The sequence below is a fragment of the Nicotiana tabacum genome, unplaced genomic scaffold, assembly GCF_000715075.1.
Source record: "Nicotiana tabacum cultivar K326 unplaced genomic scaffold, ASM71507v2 Un00245, whole genome shotgun sequence".
Taxonomy (NCBI): Eukaryota; Viridiplantae; Streptophyta; class Magnoliopsida; order Solanales; family Solanaceae; genus Nicotiana; species Nicotiana tabacum.
The window spans coordinates 16,992-41,922 of NW_027438483.1; the positions used below are offsets into that span (position 1 = coordinate 16,992).

The window sequence follows — 24,931 nt, forward strand, 5'->3', positions numbered from 1 at the left end:
CATGTAAAAATAAATCTCTCATGTAAAAGAAAAAAATATTTTTGACAACCTAGTAGTACCCAAATTCATAAATTTCAAATGTTGGATCTTGGATTTGTCTTTGTTTATAACTATAGGAGTATCACGATATGCTTAAGATATCATACGTTTCAAGTACGTTTATCTTGTGTTTAAAAATTTTTCTTTATTTCTTAAATCGATATACAGTCAAAATTGAAACAAATATATAGTATACTCTAATTTTGCGTTATAAAGTAAACAAATATTTATGAAATTTAGGGACAGTAACGTGGGGAAGAGGGACCAGAATAAGAAAGGAGGGAATCGAAAAATAGCAGAATCACATGGTGAATGGACCAATGTATTAGTAGAGGTGTCAGTACGGCGTCGTTCTCTGCAGTTTTTCCCTTCCCAATAATCCTTTTCACGGCCCTATGCGTCACATTGCGTTTTGCTGTTTAGCAGTGGCAGTGGCCCTCACTCCTCCCTTTTTTTTTTTAACTTCACCGTTCCCTTGTCCCAGGCCCCAGCCTCAGGCCTAGGCTTTCCCCCCTTTGCTTTTTTTTTTTCGTCATCAAAGGCGAATATAATGTATCTATACGGACTTTAACTAAACTCAATAATTTTAACGTAGAATATAAATTTATATATAAAAATTTACTGATATCATTGTATAAAATAATATGAAGTCAACAATAACAACAATATACCCAATATATTCTCATACTTGGGGTCTAAGGAGGGTAATGCGTACACAAATTTATCCCTACCTAGTGAAGATAGAAATATTATTTTCAATAGACCATAGAACAATATGAACCCATAACTTTAAAAATACAATGAATTCAATGCTAAAAAAATTAAAGCTTGAACCTATAAAACTTCAATTTCTAGATCAGCCTCCGTGTATAACATTAGATATGTGTTTGATGTGTTATATGTGTCAGCGGAATTGAAGGACACATAGCCATCAAAATAATTTTAAATATATTTGGATGACTAGACAAAGGCGACTTAGTCGAACTTTATCAGAAATAACTTTTCTACCTTATAAAAGGTATGCATAAGATTTACGTGCATCTCACCATCATTAAACTTTACTTGTGAAATTCATAAAAACATTAGCAAATACAAAATCTCAACTAATAGATTTAAATATATAATGAATGCAATATTAAAATCTTTACAAGTTGACTTCCGCAAGTTAATTTTTTAAATTCACCTCTACAAGTAGATATTTATTTACCTACTATCAAGCAAAAAAGCTATATTAGCTAGTACTTCTAGTTTGTTAAATGATTTTCTTTTTATTATTATTAAAAAAAATAAAAGAAGAGTGGGGAATTGGCCCGTCAGCAACATAAAAGGCAACAAGAGAGCCGTGCCAGCACCGCAAATGAGCTAAAAAAAGATGCGCACTGCCCACAAATAGATGCCCTTAATTTGTACAAAGGAATAGTTAGAGCTCTCCTGTGCCAAAGCTCGGATCTAGAATTTTAATTTTATTTATTCTAAATTTTAAAATAGTGACTTAAAATATTAATAAATAAATTTTAAATTATTATTTATATATACTAAATAAATTTTTAAGACAAATATATTATTGAGTTCAAGTATTAAAAAAATTATTAAGTTCGACCAAACACGTAACTCAACTTCCACCTCTACCCATGTACCAAGGTTCATGTATACTTCCACATCAGAGACAGAGCTCATGGGTTCACCTTTACTACTGTGTCTTAAGCACCAGAGAATTTGTGGCCCCCTTGATTAGATCATCCATTTATACTTAACCCAAGCGCTCGTCATGCGAGTAGGTACACCTCTACGAATAATTTAGGTGATTTTTTTTTATTTGAAAAAATATTTTTTGGTTTACATAAAAAACGAAAAGAAAAATTCTTTCCTCTCTTCTTCTCATTTCACATAGCAGTAATTGCCCAGGCACAAAATTAAAGAAGAAAAAAAAGATTTTTTACCCACACTAAAGATATATTTATGATTTTAAATATATCATAATATTTTTATTGTTAACATAAAAGTATTAAAGAAAAATTAAGTAGTTAAAAGTTAAAATGTTTTCTAAATATAAGATTATATTATTTCTTTTGTGACCTATTAAATTATAAAAATTATCATATTTATATGAAATAAATAGTCTTTTGCAGAGATGTAAGATAAGACTTCACATAATAGATCCTTATGATTTGACAATGTTGTTTAAAAGTATTTAAATATTAAGTAGAAGTTTCTATGATTGTGAAAATGGTTAACAAACTTTTCCCAAAATTCTTTTCGTAAAAAATTTCCACCACTTTTTATCCCAATAATAGTTTACAGGACCTCATAAAAGAAGACATAAAAGTAATTTACATCTATATTTAATAAATGGTGTCAAAAAAGAAAAATAAAGCCCTTATTATTGCTAGCCTCTTCTCATCCTTATCTTCTCCAGTTCCCCTCCTGTTCCTCTCTTGGAGCTCGCGCCCTCTTCACGAGCACTTCTCCTCTTACTACTCTTCTCAATCTCACAACTCCCAAAAATAAAAAAAAAATATTCAAAACAAAAGGAAACAAAGCAGTCCCCAAAAATCTGAAAGTTGATACAAAAAACCAAGCAAAAAAATCAGACTTTTTTCTTCTTCAAACTCCTCCATTCATCATCCCACATGAAAAATCATCCAACTTTCTTGAAAACCAATTCCTTGTCAAAATTCAGCACTTGTCACACAAACCCAATAATCTGAAAAAAAATCCCACAAAAAAAAAGAAGAAAAAAAAAAGAAACACCATTAGAGAAAATCCCAAGAAAATGAAGAGAGATCGTGATAGAGAAAAATCCCAAGATGGTTCTTCTTCTGGTAAATCTAAGATTTTTGAAGAAGAACAACCAGATGCTGGAATGGATGAGCTTTTAGCTGTTTTGGGCTATAAGGTTAAATCTTCAGATATGGCTGAAGTAGCACAAAAACTTGAACAACTTGAGATGGCTATGTGTACAACATTAGAAGATGGAATTTCTCATCTTTCTACTGATACAGTTCATAAAAATCCTTCTGATCTTTCTGGTTGGGTACAAAGCATGTTATCTGAGCTCAACAACACTTCAGTTCCCTCTAATTTCGACATGATTGGTAGTATTGGAGAAAAAGATTTATGTGTATCTCCGGGTGATGGTGCATCTTCTAGTAGTATTACCATTAATGAGCAAAACAGAATTATTTCTGATGACGATTTGAGAGCAATTCCAGGGGGAGCTGTGTTTGCAACAGAAAGTAATAAAAGACAGAGATCTTGTGTACCACTAACAGCAGATGCAACAACAAGGCCAGTTGTACTTGTAGATTCACAAGAAACTGGTGTTCGACTTGTGCACACATTAATGGCGTGTGCTGAAGCAGTTCAACAAGAGAATCTTAATGTAGCTGATGCGCTTGTTAGACACATTGGAATTCTTGCTGTTTCACAATCTGGTGCTATGAGAAAAGTTGCAACTTATTTCGCTGAAGCATTAGCTCGAAGAATTTACAAAATTTACCCACAAGATTCAATTGAATCATCTTATACTGATGTGTTACAGATGCACTTTTACGAAACATGTCCATATCTCAAATTTGCTCATTTTACTGCAAATCAAGCAATTCTTGAAGCTTTTACAAATTGCAATAAAGTTCATGTGATTGATTTCAGTTTAAAACAAGGGATGCAATGGCCAGCACTTATTCAAGCTTTAGCTTTACGTCCAGGTGGGCCACCAGCATTTAGGCTTACTGGAATTGGACCTCCACAGCCTGATAATACTGACGCTTTGCAACAAGTTGGGTGGAAGTTAGCGCAATTAGCTGAAACTATCGGGGTCGAATTTGAATTTCGAGGATTTGTAACAAACTCATTAGCTGATCTTGATGCTGAGATTCTTGATTTACGGTCAAGTACTGAAACAGAAGTGGTGGCTGTTAATTCAGTTTTTGAGCTACACAGATTATTAGCAAGACCTGGGGCTGTAGAAAAAGTGTTGAATTCGATCAAACAAATGAACCCGAAAATCGTGACGATTGTTGAACAAGAAGCGAATCATAACGCTAGTGTTTTTTTGGACAGGTTTAACGAGGCATTACATTATTATTCAACAATGTTTGATTCGTTAGAGAGTTCAGTATCATCATCGTCTACTGGGTTGACTCAGCCGATTGTTAACAATCAAGATTTGGTTATGTCTGAGGTGTATTTAGGGAGACAGATTTGTAACGTGGTGGCTTGTGAAGGTGTGGACCGAGTTGAGCGGCACGAGACGCTGAGTCAGTGGCGAGTTAGGATGAACTCGGCCGGGTTCGATCCGGTTCATCTCGGTTCGAATGCGTTTAAGCAAGCGAGTATGCTGTTGGCGTTGTTTGCGGGCGGCGATGGTTACAGAGTTGAAGAGAACGATGGGTGTTTGATGTTGGGTTGGCATACTCGGCCACTCATCGCCACCTCCGCGTGGCGGCTCAAGGCGGCCGGTGATGCCGAGTTGTTGTGAGTCAACTCAGGGAAGTAACTGAGTCAACTCGGGTACCCCACCCCCCTTTTCCCTTCCCCTCACATGGTGAATTATCAGTGAATGGATGGTGGGTGGGTGCGTGGGTGGTGATTGTAATGTGAGGAACAATGAGAGAGACGTGCCTCAAAATGGGTCAAATCATGTCTTTTACTTTTTAACCTCTTTATAAGTCAGCCTTTTTTTTTTTTACTTTTTTACTTTCAACCACTCTATATTTTGTTGTAGTGTTTATTGTTTTTCTTTTCTTTTTTGCCTTTTGTGGGTTGGTTAGATTTTCCCCTTTTTACTTGGCCTCAATAAAAAGGCAAGAGCGTGAAGTGTTGGGGAGAACTTTGATTTAATTATTGAGAGTTGTGAAATAAATAATCATTTTCCAAGTTTCTTTTATCTTATTTACATTGTCATAATTTAATTTATTTATTTGTGTAGTGAAATTCACTATTTAAGTTGATTAAAATAAACAACAAAATACTTTGTTGATAAACACATGGCTTTAGCTAATTTCACAGGTTATCTTCCACCCTATTACGATACCAAATAATTCTGAAACTTGAACTATAATTGGCTAGAAAAGTAGCGAGCACCACTCTTTCCTATCATTTTGTTTAAATATAACGAATAAGTTACCTAATACTTACACTTTAATTTTTTACGATAATGAATAATGTGGTACGAAGTTTGAGAATAAAGAATTTTTTATACCTCCAAAATTAGGAATATGTGATCTTAAATATTCGATAATCTTTTGGCTATAACACTATTTAGAGAAATAAAAAATGCATCATTTAAAAAATATCAAGTATAATTTTTGTCATTTTTATAACACACTAAAAAAATATTGTCACGATGAAACATATAAAGAACATATTAGGAAAAAGTTTTTAAAAGAGCGAATATTCACTTGAACACGTGAGTAATAAAAAGTTAAACAGGGGTTAATACATTCAACTATAAGTCTTCGTGTTTGGTGATTTTTCTTCTTCTTGCATTTTCTTTAAATCTTTACATCTCTGTCAATTAATATATTACTACTAGTTCTCAAGGATCTATAGATAGCTTATCAAAATCACACGAACGCTTAATAAATTCTTTTATTTACTTCTTATGCCTCAATTGTCAACTTTATACCTATAAAGTCTTGATCATGCTCGTATTAAATTAATATGGCCAAATTATTTTATTTTTTAATTCCTGCAACAATCATGCATAAATAGTAGTCTGCCCTTTCATAATATCTAATTACCAGTAAAAATTAACTCAAATCATAGTTTATTTTGCAATCAATTTATTTTACATAAGTAGCGACGTGTACGAATGGTGTAATGATTGTCTCGCTATTTCTGACATAGACCTGGTAAAATTAAATTCTTCGTGAAGACGTAGAGTATCAACGGCTAGTCTAGTTCTAACACATGAATGCTACTAGGAGAGTGCAGAATAGATTAGCTGAAGATGGACGAGCGAATGTTGTTGATCGGTCCCAATGTTCAAGTAAAAGATATACAGATTCATTAATGTATTGTTTTACTTCAGTAGCTCTAGGTTTTCTTTTATAAATGAGAAAATATCATTATTAGTTAAAAATGATTTTGTTTGTCTGTCATTAATATCTTGTATAAATATTGACATGTGACTTACTTAATATAGCAAAATGACCTTGAAGATAAGATTTACATTTGTGTCATCAAGATAGAGAAATGGTCAGTATTTTGTTCATATAACCATATTGGGTAGTTTGGTGGTTAACAAATCGCATTTAAAGTCTAAGTTTAGTTCTTTTTTCACGTTAGTATATCTGCAAATCTTGTTAAGAAGCTTGATTCACTTGGTGCTTCTAAATATAGTAATTTGTACCTTAAAGTGGAATCTCCTTTTTCTCCTATTAAAAATAATTAATTGAAAAAGATTGACCTTTTTTTTGTGTGCGGCCGAAATTTATCTTTCTTTTTTGTTTTTCTTTTACTTCTGTCCGAATAATGTTATCTAAAAATAAAAAAATATAAAAAGGAAGAAAAATCATGCTAGTCTCTGTATCCAAGGAATGAGTAGTTATTCAAAATTTAGAATTTAATAAATATAATATTTTGAATTCCTTAAAAAACACGAGTACTTCAATACTTAATTCTTATATTACATTTTCAGACTTATATATATAGGTCCACGCTAAAAAATGATGGGTTCAAATGAATCAATTCACTTTGTTCCAGACTCGCTACAGAATTGAACATCATAGAACAATTCTCCTTTTAAGATACTTTACCCTTCCAATCGATTGAATAGTCAAAAAATTACATATTCCTACCTTTAACCTTTTTAATCTTAAGAAAAAGCAAGTCTAATTACGAGAATATAGCTTAATAATGGATTAGAATGTGATAAACTCATATCGGTAATATAACCAAATTCACTTTTGCCTTTCGAATATACTTTAGTCATGAATTAGAATGTTAATTCGATTTCACTATACTTCCTGTCCAAATTTGATACACAAAGTTACTCGATATCTGTGATGGTGGGAGATATCAGCTATTCTGTAGTATCTCGATATGCACATAAATCGACTCGGACATCACAACAACAATAATAACCTAGTAGAATCTCACTAGGGGGTCCGGGAAGGTAGAGTGTACGCAGACCTTACCCCTATCCCCTACCTTGGAGGGATAGAGAAGTTGTTTCCGGGAGACCTTCGGCTCAGAAACAATAAATCCGTAACGACAACAGAAACCAGAAAAAAGCTCAGACATCACAATTATTAAAAAAGAAAAGAAAACACGCTATACTTCTATCGATTAATATCCACAAAAGAGTTTCCATAATTGGAGAAAGAGAAATGGAGGAAAGAGAAATAAAGTAGAGAGGTCCTCATTTATACCATTTATACAATTTAGGTACAACATGCCCTCCAAATAGGAATCTTCAAGGGCAAAGAACCATGCTCTTCCCATGTGCACCATGTTCCCTATGAGATTAATTGTTGAAACATAAAAATTGGACTTAAAAAAAGCATTAATTTCCATTTCTTTTTTTTTCTTTGTAATGTGACTTTTGAGGGTCCCCTCCAACAAAAATAGAGAAAGGTGGGATTGGAAGTGGGCATACATTTGAGTATTCACTTGTACATATTTGTCATCCCACTTATTTTTGCCTCTCATGTGCTTCTAAGAAAGTTATAGTACATTTTTCGATTGCTTTATCACTCAAGGAGATAATAAATTCATTTCATACAAGATTAGAGAGTAAAATGCTCCATCTGAACCTCCTGAATCCTTTCAGTTGCCTAGGTGTGTGGCTGGAACATCCTGATCCGGTGATCAGATCAGATTTGCGGCATACTTTGTCATGCGCTCAATTGTGTTAGATAATTTATTTTAGGGAGGAATATGTATTTTCTCATAAGGTCAACTATTGAGACATCAAAATGGAAGTTAAAAGTCATTAATTTCAATTTCCTTCTTCGTAATGTGACCAACTTTTAAGGTCCACAAAACATAAAAAAGCAAGGGGTGGGGTGGGTGGGGGTGGGGGTGGGGGCACATATTTGAGTGTTCACTGTTGTCCAGGCAACATTTAGCCATGGCAATAAAGAGAAAGATATAATGTAATGGAATGTGGGGGCTCTATAAAATACTTATTTGGGTTACAAAATTTGGGATATCCCCACATTAAACAAATTGCACATGCTTTTTCTTGTGTGATTTTGGACATTTGGGGTCCCCTAACACACTTCTCAAGATCTACATGATATATTTTGTTGCCTCAAAAAAGTTTACCTTGATATGATAAGTTTTGCCTAGTTAGAATAGGTAACAAGTCACATCTCAATTCATAAATTTAAATTGCTCAAGTACTTTCTAATCCACTAAAGTAACTTCCACTTATATGGTATAATTACTATTCATGAGTTAAATAGTTCTCACTATTATTTTTCAACACCTTCTAGCTTTGCACAATAGACCCTTATGGTCCGGCCCTTCTCGAATCTCGCGCATAATGAGAGCTTAGTGTACCAAACTGCCCTTTTTATAGCTTTTAACTATGGTATTGTAATTATAATACTTTTATAATCTTTTATGTTTAAATTTTATCTCAAAATTGGATAGGTTGGCGCTCATACTCTAAACTCTATACTAATTCGTTTTAGGCGAAGGTAAGTATCACCCTAGTCCCTAGACACGTGAGTAAACTACAATATGTAAGTTATTATATAGCTAGCACTAGCATGGGTTGTTATGTGCAGAAGTATATACAAAATTTAAATATTTATGAGTTAAATAATTAATATTTTACTACTGAATTCATCACACGTTTAAAATTATTTCAATTTTAAATACTTCTTGAAAATTTAATTTTTTTATGCATAATTATATTTATGTTCTGTGTTGAAACGCTCAGTTTAACCCATTGCCATGAGCTTCATCCGCTTTGGTTATATGGAGATGGAGCTCTCTTATTTTTTTTCTTAGATAGGAAATAAAAATTATTATTTTTTCTACACAATATTTACATATTTGTCGAAGGGAACCTTGAAGCAACGCTAATGTTACAGGTTAGAGAAGTGAAAGCAAGCATTAGGATAGAATGTCTGAATCACACCGCTTGCAGTGCAGTCCTTCTCTGAACTCTGTGTGAACACTGAACACGATATACCTTATGCACCGAGCGCCCTTAATATTTATATGTTTTTTAACCTTTGGACAGAATTTTTTTAATCTTTTTTGTCATCCTTGAACAGTCCAAAGTAAAAGTTACAAGCTGTAATTACAGTGTTGGATCCAAGAAGTTTTGAATGTGGACCCACCATTTGCTTTAATCAAACAGATTTGGTAAATTCTTTTAACTGTTGATAGGTAGATGAATGAATGAATGAAAATTGGCAGGGAGCTGTCAAACTTTTACTGAAGTAAATTTTTTTTTCTTTTTTAAACTTCATGAAGTGTCAAACTTTTACTGAAGTAATTTCTTTTCAAACTTCATGTTATGCCCTACCATAAATTATTGACTTTAGACTTTGGACTAAAAAGTTAGACTTAGGCTATAATTAATACCCATTAAATTGTGCATGTGTAGTTAAGTAGTTGCCTAGCATGCTAATCAAAGAACTTACTACTTTAATTATGGCCCAAGTTATCATAGGATAAGATCAATGCATCATTTGATCTTATCTTATTTTATCCTATTAAATTGTGTTAATTAAGTAAAGTTTTTTTTCTTCTTTCACTTGAGTAGAAAGTTAAAAAGTTCTTGTTATATCCTTCTTTTTGAGGTTAGAATATGAGTCCTAATTGTGTTCGCTTATATTACCTATTCTGGCCGGCTGTTATTTATTCTTTTTTATTTGTAGAGGTAGAGGACAGCCTAAGAAATTTTGGGGGAGAGATAATCAGACAAGATATGGCACGACTGCAGATTTCTGAAGACACGGTCCTTGATAAAAAAATGTGAAAGTCGAGCATTATGGTTGTAGGCTAGGAAGTAGTCGAGTATTTTTCTACTTCGTACTAGGGGTGAGGCTAGTTTGATAGGGATTGTGTCCATACTATCCTTCATTTTTTTCATAGCTTCGGGCCTTAATTACTAGTTATTGTTATTGCATGTCATCTATTTTATGATTTTATGATGCTGCTACTATTTTTATGGTTTCTATTGACGGTACTGATATATTATCTCTTCTCATTTTCTTTCCGCCTTCCTGAGCCGAGGGTCTATTGAAAACGGTCACATCGGGGTAGGAGTAAGGTCTACATACTCACCCTCTCCAGACCCCACTTGTAGGATTTTACTGGATCGTTATTGTTGTTGTTGTATTGTATTGTATTTGGTCTTTCACTTTTTTGTTTATTGAGTTAGATAGTAATTAGAGTGCTAATACTTTAGCACATCATCTTAAAAATAACATTTGACTTTATAAACACATAAATCTCCGAGGGACTTTGATGGTTTTGATTATGATTTTTTTTGTCAAACTGTTTGATTATTCGTGTTAACATTAGTCGATAATAGACCACATATAATCACTTGTATTGAGATCATTTATGTGTTTATTAAGTTGAATTTGATATTATTACATAAAATCACATACCAAATGTTTAGATAAAAGTAAAAATTACACGGGGCGCCTTATTTGGTCGTCCCCATTTAACCTATACCCATTTTAAAAAAAAAATAATTTGTACCTACTTTTTAAACAATTTCAGCCCCTTTTTCCTCCTCCTTCTCCTCCTTCATTTTCTTCTTCTTCTTCTTCTTCTTCTTCTTCTTCTTCTTCTTCTTCTTTCTTCTGTTGTTGTTGGTGCTGCTAAAGCAACTGTACACTTTTTCAAAGTTTCTTATATACATTTACTTTTATTTCTTCTTCTGAAGTTGTTCCTTGTATGATGAAACTGGAGAAATCTTCTTAAAACTTAAAATTCTAGGCACAGGTATTTCTGAAATTGTGAACTTTCTGGCGGAACCAGATTTTATTTCAGCTCGGAGAAGATCACTAGCACTTATATGTTCAGCAAAGACATAAACAAAGGATGAATTATTTTATAGGCATAAATGTATATGGGAGTACGAGTTTCATTCCACTTGGATAATTTCCCAATAAAATTCTTATTTACATATCCAGAATGTGGACGAATGGCAATGGGTTCAATTTATAATTGTGATTTAGCAGCACTATTTGCTATAGGAATCGCTTTTAGGCAACTAATTAAGGTAGGAAGTTCATAGTCTTACAGTTAAACAAGACTACCTTCATCACTGTATGGTTGCATTCGGGCAAAACTATTCATACTGTGTAGATAATGTCAATGCTAATTAAAAAAAATTCAGCTTTTAGTGCTGAAATTTTTACAAATGAGCTAAATAACTTCAGCATCTTCTGCTAAAGTTTTTGAAAAAACTTATCCAAGACAAAAAAAAATTCAGCTTATTTAGTGCTAAAGTTTTTATAAATGAACTAATAACTTCAGCATCTTCTGCTGAAATTTTTGAAAAAGCTTAATGACAAAATTAATGAATTCAGGACAAAAAAACTTCAGCTTATTTAGTGCAATTACAAACAAAAACTTCAGCAAATATAGAACAAAACTTCAGCTACTATGCTTAAGTTCAGTAATTACAAACAAAAATTTCAGCAAATAGAGAACAAAACTTGAGCTACTATGCTTAAGTTTAGCAATTACAAACAAAAACTTCAACACGCTTACTACTTCAGGCCCGTCTACTAGAATGCTGAAGTTTTGCGTGACTGTCTTCGCTACTTCAGCCCCGTATGCTGAAGTTATGCGAAAAAGTGGGTACGCTTGCAATTTTTTTGCTAAGCGGGCACAAATTAAAACGTGACCCAAAAAACAACTATAGATGCAAATCCCCCGGATAAAATCAGTTCCAAGATAAGTACTAAATAAATTATATAAATAATCTAATCTGCACTCGAGAATTAAATATTTTTGCTTTCCTTCAAATATTCTTGTTTGGTAAACTGGAAGTGCAAGCTACTCTTCTATTGAATTTATTATTTTTTATCTAATGCTTAATTCGCTTAATAAATTTTAAGCATCATAACATAAACTAGTAGCCATACAAAAGAAGTTATTTATTTTTCATTCGGTTCATTTGTACATATAATTACGGGAAATTTTCGTTCCTATACCATATACGAAACTATATTACCAAATATGTTCATAGTTTGCATATTAACCTTTATGCTAATAATATTTCTACAAAATATAGAAAATGCATTAAATAAGGAATCATTATAGTTGTAGGATTCCTTATTTAGGCGCGCTAAAATTGGAGAATTAAATATTCTTCCAGATCTTCCACAATGCAAATCACGCGCATTCATAATTATTGTCGGCTTCGTTTCAATTTTCTATACTTTGTTTTTGCGATACACTCTGTATGCGAATCTGCGTGATACACTTTGTTTTATGCGAATTTGTCGAATAACGCAATTATGTCGAATAACGCAGAAGATTTGTATACACTCCGTTTTATGCAAATTTGCAGAAGATTTGCGTATTTCGACATAATCAGGCACATTCAAAATTGCGTTTTTTGCAGAAGAGAGCAGCAATTCCACCATTGACAGTCATTAAAAAGCTTTGAAGCTTTGAATTCAAATTTGGATTTTCAAAAATCATTATTTGTTTGTATTGGGTGTTGTTGAAAATAATTGGGAATAGAGTTTGGAGTTTATATCTCAATTTTGAGGGGTTTTGGTGAAGATTAGACTTGGTTTTAACTGAATTTCTGATTGAAACTCGAAGAAGAAGAAGAAGAAGAAGAAGAAGAAGAAGAAGAAGACATGACATACATTATATTATAGAAATTGTAGAAAATTTGTAGATAAATTGTAGATTGTTGTTTATTTATTTTGCTTTTATTCATTTATCTATTGTATGAAAGTTGAAAAGTATTGTATAAAAATTGTATTTAAGTGGATGATTTAGTACTGTTTTGGACAAAAATATGTATCAAAATGTGAAACATACATTTCATGGGAATCATGTCGAGTCCAAATATGTACCCAGTTTGTAGATATTTTGTAGATAAATTGCAGATTATTTGTATTCTGATTATAGGTGCTTTATTTTTTTTCACAAATAAAAAATGACTAAAACTTCTACAAATCTTCTGAAAAAATGTAATTATGTCAAAAATTCCAATTACACCAGAATTGAATGGGAACTGGGATATTAAAATTCAATGTACCCAATTTGTAGATATTTTATAGATAAATTATAGATTATTTGTATTCTGATTGTAGATGCTTTGTTTTCTGTTTTCACAAATAAAAAACGACTAAACTTCTACAAATCTTCTGCAAAAAATGCAATTATGTCGAAAATCCCAATTATGCTACAATTGAATAGGAATTGGGATATTAAAATTCAATATACCCAGTCTGTATTTATTTTGTCGATAAATTGTAGATTATTTGTATTATGTCGAAAATCCCGTTATGCTAGAATTTATGTGATTCTCCTATATGCTCTTGTTACTCCTTACGAAACTGCTATGCTAAATGTGAAATCCAAAAAAAAAATAAAAAAATGATGAAGGGCTAGATCTTCCTAAGAAATTTTGTAGATAATTTGTAGAAACATTGAAATTCTGTATTTTCATATTAATTTTTCAAATGATGTGTAGTTTTGTTGTAGATTAAATGTAGAAAATAAGCCATTGTGACTCTTATTTGACTCATTCCTCACATTCAACCTATTCTACAAATTCACGCCTCTTTAAATACAATACAACCATACTTTCTTGAATTTAAAGATATAGCAATATATATAACTTAAAAAACATCTTCTCCTCTGCACAATTTAGCTCCAAAACTGACGAAGTGGAATAACAAGCTCCCATCAAAACTTTTAACACAAAAACACAAAGCTCAAAAATAAATAAACAACAGTCTACAATTTTTCTACAATTTCTGCAATATAATGTATGTCATGTCTTCTTCTTCTTCTTCTTCTTCTTCTTCTTCTTCTTCTTCTTCTTCTTCTTCTTCTTCTTCTTCTTCTTCTTCTTCTTCTTCTTCTTAAATTCAACCAAAACCAAGTCTAATCTTCACCAAAACCTCTCAAAATTGAGATATAAACTCCAAATCATATTCCCAATTATTTATAACAAAATTCGAATTCAAAGCCTTGGCTATGGAAGAAATAATGGAATTTTGATACAGAAATCGTGGGTGTGGGAGGAAAACGTGGGTGAAGGTGTGGGAATTGGAGAGAGAAACGTGGGAGAAGTGGTATTAGAAGGAATATACGGTACCATTAAATTAGGAGTGTAATTAATACCCTTAAAAACCACTATTGGTATATAATTAGTAATTAGGTATACTAAATGTAATTATATCAAACCTTAAATATTGAGGGTAATATAATTTCCTATGGCATAAGAATGTAAAAATTCCTATAATTAATAGAAATCGGCAGAGTCCAAAGATGGAAATGATCCAATACAGGCCCAAAAATGCTATTGGGTAGGCAACGAGGTCAAAACCCAAAACATAGATTTGCTAGTGTGGATAGGGGACAAAAAATAAAGGGATCTTTACACAAATAGTCAGTCATATTCACTATTTACTTTTTCTAGTCATATATATAGATTATACATAATTATACATATATAATCATAAATTATGTATATATTATACCTCTATCAGAATTTTTAGTTTAAGTGATTAGGTGTGCGGCTATTTGGGTTAATTCTTTAAAAATAAAATAAAATGGGCTTTTCGTGGCATCCAACCCATTTTCAGGAAGAATTCAAAATAAGTTCATTGAAAAATAGCTAATAATTGGAGTTCATGATGATGTTATGGATTTCAAACTTAGAAAAGGCTAATCCATGGGTAATATTCTGGACGAAATCTAGGATATTGTCATAGAGTTTTACTTTTTTTAAGTTCGAAATCCATCACACTTTCATGGATCATGTATGGATATCAAAAATCAAGATGGTATCATGGACTGCACTTATATAAGTTTTAAATTGGCATAATACATAATTGGACCTTTAAATATGGCCTTTTTTGTCACTTGAACACTTAAACATAGAGTTGTTCCTATCAGGCCCTTCAACTAAATCACATCTGCGCCAATTAGACACTTTATAGACCATCCGAGAAAAACTTTTATAAAAATTAAACGCACGTATTACAGTTGCCTCTAACACCTTAAAATATTCCACCTTATAGAATTAACCCCCAAATAAATTGAAACTCATTTTCAGAAAATGGAAAACCTGACCATCAGCTCTGGCAAATTAGTGCCCTAAAAAGCTCACCGAAAATTTCCTCCGTTCAACTTCATCTCACTTCTTCTTGTTTCGATTTTACTGAAATATCACGCTATTCTCTCTATTACTCGTCTAAGTTGGTGTAGCTTACAAGTGCCGTGTAAAAAGAACAAACATGCCAAATAAGAATAGTCAAATCCATGTACACTAAACTTTTTTTTAAAAAAAAATAAGAGGAAAAATGATATGTTCACGGGAAGAAAAGATAAATAAATAGTATGTAGGGTAAAAGTTAGCTTTAATTGAAATAATATAATAATACATTAATAATATAATAATAATAATATAATAATCAACTACTTTTTTCTCATGTTCACGCGCCCTTTCCCACGCACTCAAGCATGCCATTACAAAGTGTCTAATTGACACAGATATGATTTAGTTGAAAGGCCTAATAAGAACAACTCTATGTTTAAGTGTCCAAATGACAAAAAAAGCCAAGTTTAAGGGTCCAGTTGTGTATTCTGCCTTTTAAATTCATGACAATCCCACGGTATTTTTGCATTAAAAATAGTTACGTTTCAACAAATTTAAAATGCTAGTTATTTTTCAAAACTCGATCCGAAAATGGCTCGCACGAACAACTTTTACCATTTTGTTTTCGGGAATGAGAAGGCCAAATTTCTAAGTTTTAGAAATTCATTGAATTTTGGACGCAAACTACGGTGGATGGATATATTTAGGATCACCATTTATACTTGGATCCCATTAAAAGGATTTTTGAGAAAATAAAATTTCGAAACACCAAGAATTCTGACATTACTGTAAGCACTAGAATTTTTGACCAGAAATCTTGACGCTCACCTTAAGAACCTGGCGATTGCTTGGAGCTAGCATACTAACAAATTCTTAGGCACAGGCTATTTTCGCAAGACTTTTCTTAACGAAATCTATATAGTAACACCGAAAAATCTTATTTATGCAAATTGCCCCGGGGCTAATTACAATAACATATCCAATATAATCTTTCATGGTTGGGTATGGGGAGAACAGTGTCTACGCAGACGTAAAAATTGCACGGGGCGCCTTATTTGGTCGTTCCAATTTAACCTATACTCACTTTTTTAAAAAAGTTTTAACTTGTACTTACTTTTTAAACAACTTCAGCTCCCTTTCTACTCATTCGTCTCCTCCTTCGCCGTCGTCTTCTTCTTCTTCTTCTTTCTTCTGTTGCTGTTGATGCTGCTGTGAAACTTCAGTTCAGGGATGATTGCCATAAGTATGTTTATCAGATTATTTAAAAATAAATTATAAATAATTACGTAAGTTAGTAAACAATAATTTGTGAATATTTCCACGTACGAGAAGTTTAAGGTCACACTTAGTGATTCTTTTCATGATAATTCTGTTATTTCCACGTTTATTGTTTCCAAATTTATGATTTAGATATTGTTGGCAATCTGATTATTTATCTAGTATGTTAGAATTTTTTTTCAAAAACTTCAGCTTATATAGTGCTGACGTTTTTACAAATGAACTAAATAATTTCAGCATCTTCTGCTGAAGTTTTTGAAAAAGCTTTATGACAAAACTAATGAATCCAGGACAAAAAAATTTCAGCTTATTTAGTGCTGAAGTTTTTATAAATGAACTAATAGCCTGTTTGACCAAGCTTTTTTTTGGCCAAAAGTGCTTTTTTTTTTTTTTTTTTTTGCCAAAAGCACTTTTGGCCAAAAATTAAGGTGTTTGGCCAAACTTCTAGAAGGAAAAAAAATGCTTTTGAGGAGAAGCAAAAACAGTTTTGGAGAAGCAGAAAAAAGTAGCTTTTCTCCAAAAGCACTTTTTTGAGAAGCATTTTTGAGAAAAATACACTTAGAAACAGTTTTTTAAAGCTTGGTCAAACACTAATTGCTGATCAGAAGTGCTTTTCAAACTAATTAACCAAACACAAACTGTTTCTCACCAAAAGTACTTTTGAGAAAAACACTTTTGAAAAAAAGCACTTCTCAAAATAAGCTGATTTTTGCAGCTTGGCCAAACGAGCTATAAATAACTTCAGCATCTTCTGCTGAAATTTTTGAAAAAACTTAATGACAAAACTAATGAATCCACGACAAAAAAAGTTCAGCTTATTTATTGCAATTATAAACAAAAACTTTAGCAAATAGAGAAAAAACTTCAGCTACTATGCTTAAGTTCAGCAATTACAAACAAAAGCTTCAGCAAATAGAGAACAAAACTTCAGATACTATGCTTAAGTTCAGCAATTACAAACAAAAACTTCAGCACAGTTGGTTCAACAATTTTTGCTACTTCAGGTCCGTTTACTAGAATACTGAAGTTTTGCGTGATTGTCTTTGCTACTTCAGCCACGTATGCTGAAGTTACGCGGAAAAGTGGATACGCTTGCAATTTTTTCCGCAAAGCGAACACAAGTTAAAACGTGACCCAAAAAACGGGTATAAATGCAAATGCCTACGCAGACTGCACCCCTAATTAAGGGTAAAAAAACTCGTCGAAATGACACCAGGTAGCCACTCTTTCGGGCTGCTATTTACGAATTGGTCAGTGCGTCCTGAATTTCAGTTATTCAGTTTAAATTTTCGGGACAAAAATATCATGACTCGGCTTTAAGATTTTTAATTTAAAATTCTAGTATAAAATAAGCAATAACTAATCTCTAAAAAACATCCCAAAGAATAACTATATGTGCACTTGCCCCGAAAAGTTCAATCCCACTAATCATGTCTACATTCATCTTTACAAAACCCTCGAGATAAAATTGAATTCCACACCACACCATATGTTGGGCTCTCTCACCTATACCATTGCTAATTGCCACACGTCCACTCATCAAATCACCAACACTGTCACTTCTTTCACGTTGCTAAATTTTAGGCCTAGAGCCTTCTGCAGCAACACACTAACTACCACAGAGCGAGGGTGCAAAATGTCGACAGTGAAGATAACACCATCAGCAGCTACACTTTCAACTTCTATCAAACACTTTGCCAAAATCCAACGCCCCAAATTTATAGCCCCCAGAAGAGCTTTTACTATAATATCAATGGCCCCTCTTGAAATTTGTGTCAAACAATCACTTACTACCCCTAACAAGCTCGGCGACTGTATGTCAAAATTCCTCAATTGCTAACCCTTATTTCATTGATAATCTTTATTAGTTCTGATAATGATATTCTTGGTGTTTATTGCTTATTGCTTATTCATTTGTGGTACAGTAAAGTCACAGAAGCATTTCTTGATTATACTAAAATTTAGTGTTTTTTGGGAACATTTTGCTTTACTAAGAACAATTTTGCTACTGATAAAATGTGGGAGCTCCAAAAGTTACATTTCTTCTGTTAGAATTTTGTTTTACTGGGGCAGATATGGTACATGAAGTATTTACTGGGAACATTTTAGTTGATTAACTCTTGAGCCGAGGGTCTATCAGAAATAACCTCTCTATTATTATAAGCAGGGGTAAAGTCTACGTACATACTAACCTTCCCAGACCTCACTTATGGGATTACACTGGATTTCTTGTTGTTTTTGTTGTTGTTGTTGTATTTTAGTTGATTAACCTTCTTTGTGGACTAACTTGTTAATCATAGCTACGCATTATAGCACTAGTGGCATTAGTGAAATACAGTATTACTATAATAGTAGTATTGTTGTCATTATTATTGCTATAATTTATATACATTTAACTAAATTTTTTCATTTTTATTTTTATTTGATATAATGATATGAGATTGAACTAAAATGGAGAAGTGATGATTCATATAGCCGACCCTAGCTTGTTTGGGTCTGTGGCTTAGTCATAGTTGTTGTTGGCATTAGTAAAAGAACAACATTTTGAATTGAAATTTTGGAGTCACATTGCTTCCTTTTTCCCCCCCCTCCCATTTAGGCCCGTTTACGCAGAGGGTTTTACTGACTTTGGAGGAAAAGAACCTTCCATATGACATGAAGTATGTTGATTTGAGAAACAAGCCTGAATGGTTAGTTTTTGACATCCTTATACCCAAGTTAGTTGTTGCCACATAGGGTGATAATTTAGTACTATTATTTTCAAGTTGTGCATTTTTAAGTAACCGAAGCTCTTTATATAACAATTTATCTAGGTTTTTGAAGATAAGTCCTGAAGGTAAAGTTCCACTTATAAAGCTTGATGAGAAATGGGTTCCGGATTCAGATGTCATCACACAGGCACTCGAGGAGAAGTTCCCCGAACCTCCGCTGACAACTCCTCCCGAGAAGGCTTCCGTGTAGGTTTTACCTGTCGCGATCATTGATGTGCAGTTTTATATTATGTCTGCCTATGAAGAATCTAATTGCTAATTATTGGCGTTTTAATGTACAATTGTATCTCATTATGTTTCATATTCTTGTAGTGGATCAAAGATCTTTCCAAAGTTTGTTGCTTTTCTGAAAAGCAAAGACCCGAGTGATGGAACAGAGCAGGAATTACTTGATGAGCTGACAGCTTTCAATGATTACCTTAAAGAAAATGTAAGTGATTGAATTTATCTGTATATGTGCGCGATGCTTGTGTTTATATTATGCCGTTAATGAATTTTAGGGTGAGAAGAGCATACCCTGCATTTTGAACAATCAAGTTCTTTTGGTTTTCTATGTTCTTAGGGGTCGTTTGGTACAAGGGATAAGGATAATAATCCCGGGATAGAATTTGGGATTGTATATATTCCACGTTTGTTATAGGTATTAGCTAATCTCGGGATAAATTTTCCACTAAAATGGTGGGGTTAGCTATCCCATATAAAAGGTGGGATAGCTAATCCCATGGGATATTTTGGTTTACCCCACCATCGTACCAAACGACTCCTTAGGCTACCAGAGTTAGTGACAGGCCTGAATTTGAGAATACGAGAGGTGGTCAAGCTTTAAAAATTCATCATATGAAAGGCATAACATGATGTTTTTGCTGCTTATGGAAATGCTGGAGAGTAATTCAATTGAGGTTTTGTAAAGTATGCTCTTCTCCCAGCTGAACTGGTGCTATTTTGGTCTATCATATAATTCTCTAGTTGCCATTTTAGCTACATTTTCTACAGCTTACACTTAACTGTGCTGAAGTTGGATAGAAGTGGTTTTTCCTCTTGTTTTAGTTGCAATTTGTCAGGTTTACTTGGGTCGGGCAAATACTTAGATTGCTTTTTGCCTAGTTTGGCAAATGCAAGAAAATCAATAAACCAGTATGCCCTATCAAATTGGTCTGAGACATACACGTTTCATTTTTCTTGCCCAAAACTTTTTTTTCTTTTAATCTTCTCCAAATCGAAGTCAAGTTTGCATCAACACTGCTAGAATCTCAAAGAGTGGTATAACAGCAAGAAAGTTAAGGAGAAAGATGAAAGAAATAAGCCAAAATGATGTTTTCTTCAGTTGCCCTTTCGTGTGAAAGCCAAAGATCCTTTTAATGAAAAACTATGTCCTGGCTTGTGGGAATTTTGAATTGCTGAATTACACAAATGTGCTTTGACTTATGCACATGTTTTTCAAACAGGTTACTTCTAATTGTATTCCTTCCAACTTCTAGCAACTGTTGACAAAGTCTTTCTATCTTTTTGCTTGAAGGGCCCATTTATAAATGGAAATGAGGTATCTGCCGCGGATCTGTCGCTTGGACCAAAGCTATACCATTTAGAAATAGCTTTGGGGCATTATAAGAATTGGTCTGTTCCAGATTCATTTCCCTACGTGAAGTCGTACATGAAGGTACACAAAGTTTATGCATCTCCTTTTTAGGTTATCTTCATCATCTTTTAAAGTAATTATATTGATCCTTGTTCAGTTTATGCAGCATCTAATAACAGTATCAGGCTTTAGTTGCTGAACCTGGCTTCTTATAGCAATAATTCCTTATCATAGCCTCTGATACCCAGTGAATGTAATAGGAAGTTCACACATCTTGATTTTGTTGCTACATTCTTTTGTTTGTCAGTCTCAAAAGTTGAGATTTTGGCCTAAGAAATAGTTTCTCTGTCTGGGTTGGTAGATTTTTATAAAAATAAAACAGCAGGCAGTTTCCATTAATAAAAAATCGATCTCCAGCTCAGTTTTATATAGTCTCTTTCAGTTTTATAGACTATGAATAATTTCAAGTCCTGACCGTCTGATGTATCTGTATATGTGCAATGCACTCTCTTAATATCTCTTGTTAAATTTGTGTCAAACACTCTCTGTGTATGTGTTTTTGTTTTGTCTTTAAGTTGAAGATCCTAAAGTCGCACTGAAACCTAAAATTTGCTTTGGCTTTGATTCACAAGTATTTGGAGATGTATTGAGAAAGTGAATTAGGACTCGTAGAATGAGGATTTAGGATTCCTCTAAGTTATTATGTTTTCATTACTCTCTCGTCTTCCTATACCTCCTAAGATCCTCTTCTTCCCACAAATCCTAACAAATACTTAAAAAAAAGAATAAATAGAGAAATAAGACAAGATCAAAGATGAAAGCCAAAGAAATTCCTTTTCCAGTAGAAAATACTAATTCATGCATTTGTCGGTCTGGTGGGACAGTTGCCAACTGAATAGATTCTTATACCTTGATTTGTTTTGTGCTCAGAGTATATTCTCCAGGGAATCATTCATCAACACGCGGGCGCTAAAAGAGGATGTCATTGAGGGTTGGCGACCAAAAGTCATGGGTTAGACAAACGATATCATCATCTTTTGCACTTTTGAGGATTAGGTTTTTGTTGCAAGGTATATATAGTAAGCTAGCATTTGAAAGTCTCTATGACTGTTCTTTGCCATGAATACTTTGATTAAAACACATTCTCTTCCTTATTTGACTGAATGATAGCATGAATTACGTAAGCAACATATACTTCCAGATGCTCGTGTGTATGCAAAAGTTGTTACTTTGTCAGGTAAGGAATGTTAACAGCATAACATTAATGTTGGCCGCTTGGTGCAGCATCCTTAATAAAAATGCCTTCTCTGCTCGTGAATCCTTTAGCACTTGTATTCCGGAATTGCCACCTCTATTTATACCATGTGGTGCAGGAGATGTTTTAGAAGATTCCGATATAGTGCTGAACCCTCTGAGTCAAGAGGTCTATTTTACTATTGGATTAGTTGTGTCCAGTGGAAACTGTTCCTGAATCAAAAGAGACACTGGGAACTTGCAATTGGTTGGAATTTACGCCTTCCCTAATGCATAGTACCTGAGGAAAAATATGATACAGTTTGTTCGGCCAAGGGTAGTTTTTGGAGCTGTGATAATTTCTATTTTACATGTGACTTTTCGTGATCTCTGAAAAGAACTAAAAATTCTATAAATTGTTGTCATAATTGATTAGTGGGCAATTTCATTCATTGGAAATAATTTCCTTTCAAGCTTTCGAGCTATGCATAGGATGATCCATGAATTGAAATTCCATGCAATATTGGCAAAGTCACATGTAGTTATTAATATAGCAATTAGGGGTGTACATAGGTCGGGTTGATTCGGATTTTACAATTACCAAACCAATTGTGTCGGGTTATTAAATCTAAAGATCAAACCAAATCAATAAAACTCGGGTTTTTCACTTTCGGGTTTTCGGGTTATTCGGGTTTTTTCGGAGTTTTTTTTCCGGTAAAATCTTCGTAGAAAAAAAACATATATAAATTATGCACAAAATATTTCTTTAATCCCGGTAAAATACAACTATATAAAGTATTTTCCAAGAAAATAATACGAAATATGAGATGTGTCATGACATTATTCTAAAATATTCTACAATAAAGACAATAAAATTATGTAATATGAATATTGCTAATTAAAAGGCCATAATAAAAATAAGCATAATCTAAAAGTACTAAGTCATGCTAAAATAAGTAGACTAATAAGGGAGTATTAATTACATGACTAAACGCTAAAGAAAAAATTAAAATAGGATATGCATGTTTATCTAAATTATTGCCAAACAAAAAATAGATATTCAATACATTCTCATTTGTAGTATTGAATTGAATGACTTTTGTTAGCATTAGTATTGATTTGATTTTGGTTTGGGCGTTTGTTAGCATTATTTAATTTACTAATATTAATGGATATAAAACTTATTGGAACAATCAAAAGTTCTAAGTCCAACCTTGAAATAATACCTTAAAATATAAAATTATGAAATTTTTTAAGAAGTATTTATAAATTATATCACAATAAGTATATTTATATATTAAATATATCTAAAATTTCTATATATGTAATGTCGGGTTGGTTTGGTTTCGATTTGACTTTCTTTAGTTAAAACCAAACCAAACCATTTATGGTCGGGTTTTTTTTCCAACACCAAAGCAAATCAAACCAAACCAAACTATAGTCGGGTTATTTTTCTCGATTTGACTCGGATTATCGGATTGGTGCAGTTTGTCGGTTTCGTTTGTACACCCCTAATAGCAATGATATAGGCAGTTGAGCTAAAGCCTATACCTGTGACATCTAATTTGATCAATGTTTAGTTCGCTGAACTTACCCTTAGTTTTCATTGAGGTTTCATGTTGCGGCCAAACGCACACCCAAGTATACGCGGTAGTCAAATAATAAAGTGATTAAAAGTCGGATGTCGAACCCATGAGGACTTGTGATTAATTATTAACTAAATTAGACTATCCTAGTTATCTAAACAAGAATTAAACCTAGAAATATTTGATTCTAAACTAATTAAATAAAGAAATATAAATAATGAACTTTGAACAGAGAAAGAGCAGATTTTTATGATATCAATGTAATGAAAACGATCAAGGGTTATGAACTATCTAACATTCCTATTGTATTCTTCAATTGAATTGACTAACTAATTTATCTAGTTTATTGGTTGACATGGTCAATATTGCTCATAAGAATCTGTCGAGTTCTTACTCGCCTATTCAAGCTAACCTAACGCCTATATGTCTATGGAGTTAGAATCAGCAAGAACACATTTATAATTCCTGTGAATCAACCAAGCAAGGCAATTAGGTATATGTCTATCCTAACCGCGAATTCGTTCCCCGATGCCCAGGTTCAAGAACTTGCTCTACTCAATCCTATATGCAATCTAGAATTCCCACTTTCGAGTTCAACTCTAGATTCGTAGATAGTATTCAATTGGTGATCAAGCAATCAAATAATTAAGTGCAGGATTGAATAAATAAACCAATATGATAAACTAAGAAATCAAAATGAATATCCGAATAACAATAGTCATGAAAGAACCACAACCCTAGAACGTGAAGTTTAGCTCCACATAGACATGGTAGCCAAACAACAAATCATACAAAGAAACATAAAAATTACTAAGTTTGAAGGAAGAAAGATGGAACTTGATGAATTCCTGCCTCCACGACGGTTCTGTGCTTGTGTTTTACTCTCAAAAAACGTTCTCTTACCTTCAAAATAGGTTTAGGTCACCTTTTATACGAGTTGAGACCGTGTAAGATCGAAATAACCTTATCCCGAACAAAATAGAAAAACCGCCGCTTCAAGCGTCCAGGGCAGCGCCTCGCGCTGGCCCTGGCGCACAATACAGTAGCGTTTTTCGCAATTTCAATTTCTACTGCCAATTTACTTTCCTCCAAAGTGACTTTTGCCTAACCTTTCTTTTCCAATGTCTTACTCAGTTTGCTGCTTCAATTTAATTGGAAGATCTCAACT

General features: G+C 33.1%; 2 protein-coding genes across 2 annotated transcripts; both read left to right on the forward strand.

The window, feature by feature from the left end:
* The first annotated feature begins 2,384 nt into the window (after nt 1–2,384).
* LOC107823822 (DELLA protein GAI-like) lies at nt 2,385–4,917 on the forward strand. Its single transcript, XM_075248857.1, has one exon. It carries the CDS (start codon nt 2,813–2,815, stop codon nt 4,517–4,519), a length of 1,707 nt encoding a protein of 568 aa, XP_075104958.1. The 5' UTR covers nt 2,385–2,812; the 3' UTR covers nt 4,520–4,917.
* A 13,117-nt stretch (nt 4,918–18,034) lies between these two features.
* On the forward strand, nt 18,035–22,132 carry LOC107773610 (glutathione S-transferase DHAR3, chloroplastic). Its single transcript, XM_075248858.1, has 6 exons — nt 18,035–18,411; nt 19,197–19,287; nt 19,411–19,554; nt 19,681–19,798; nt 20,885–21,025; nt 21,875–22,132. Exons 1-6 carry the CDS (start codon nt 18,087–18,089, stop codon nt 21,959–21,961), a joined length of 906 nt encoding a protein of 301 aa, XP_075104959.1. The 5' UTR covers nt 18,035–18,086; the 3' UTR covers nt 21,962–22,132.
* The last annotated feature ends 2,799 nt before the right edge of the window (nt 22,133–24,931 follow it).

What these genes read in the sequence shown, in the direction of transcription:
- LOC107823822 (XM_075248857.1), top strand. Translation starts at nt 2,813, where the DNA reads ATGAAGAGAGATCGTGATAGAGAAAAATCCCAAGATGGTTCTTCTTCT.
- LOC107773610 (XM_075248858.1), top strand. Translation starts at nt 18,087, where the DNA reads ATGTTGGGCTCTCTCACCTATACCATTGCTAATTGCCACACGTCCACT. An exon ending in CCCTAACAAGCTCGGCGACT is followed by an intron (nt 18,412 to 19,196) that starts GTATGTCAAAAT and finishes CCTCCCATTTAG; the next exon opens with GCCCGTTTACGCAGAGGGTT. An exon ending in ATGATTACCTTAAAGAAAAT is followed by an intron (nt 19,799 to 20,884) that starts GTAAGTGATTGA and finishes TTTTGCTTGAAG; the next exon opens with GGCCCATTTATAAATGGAAA.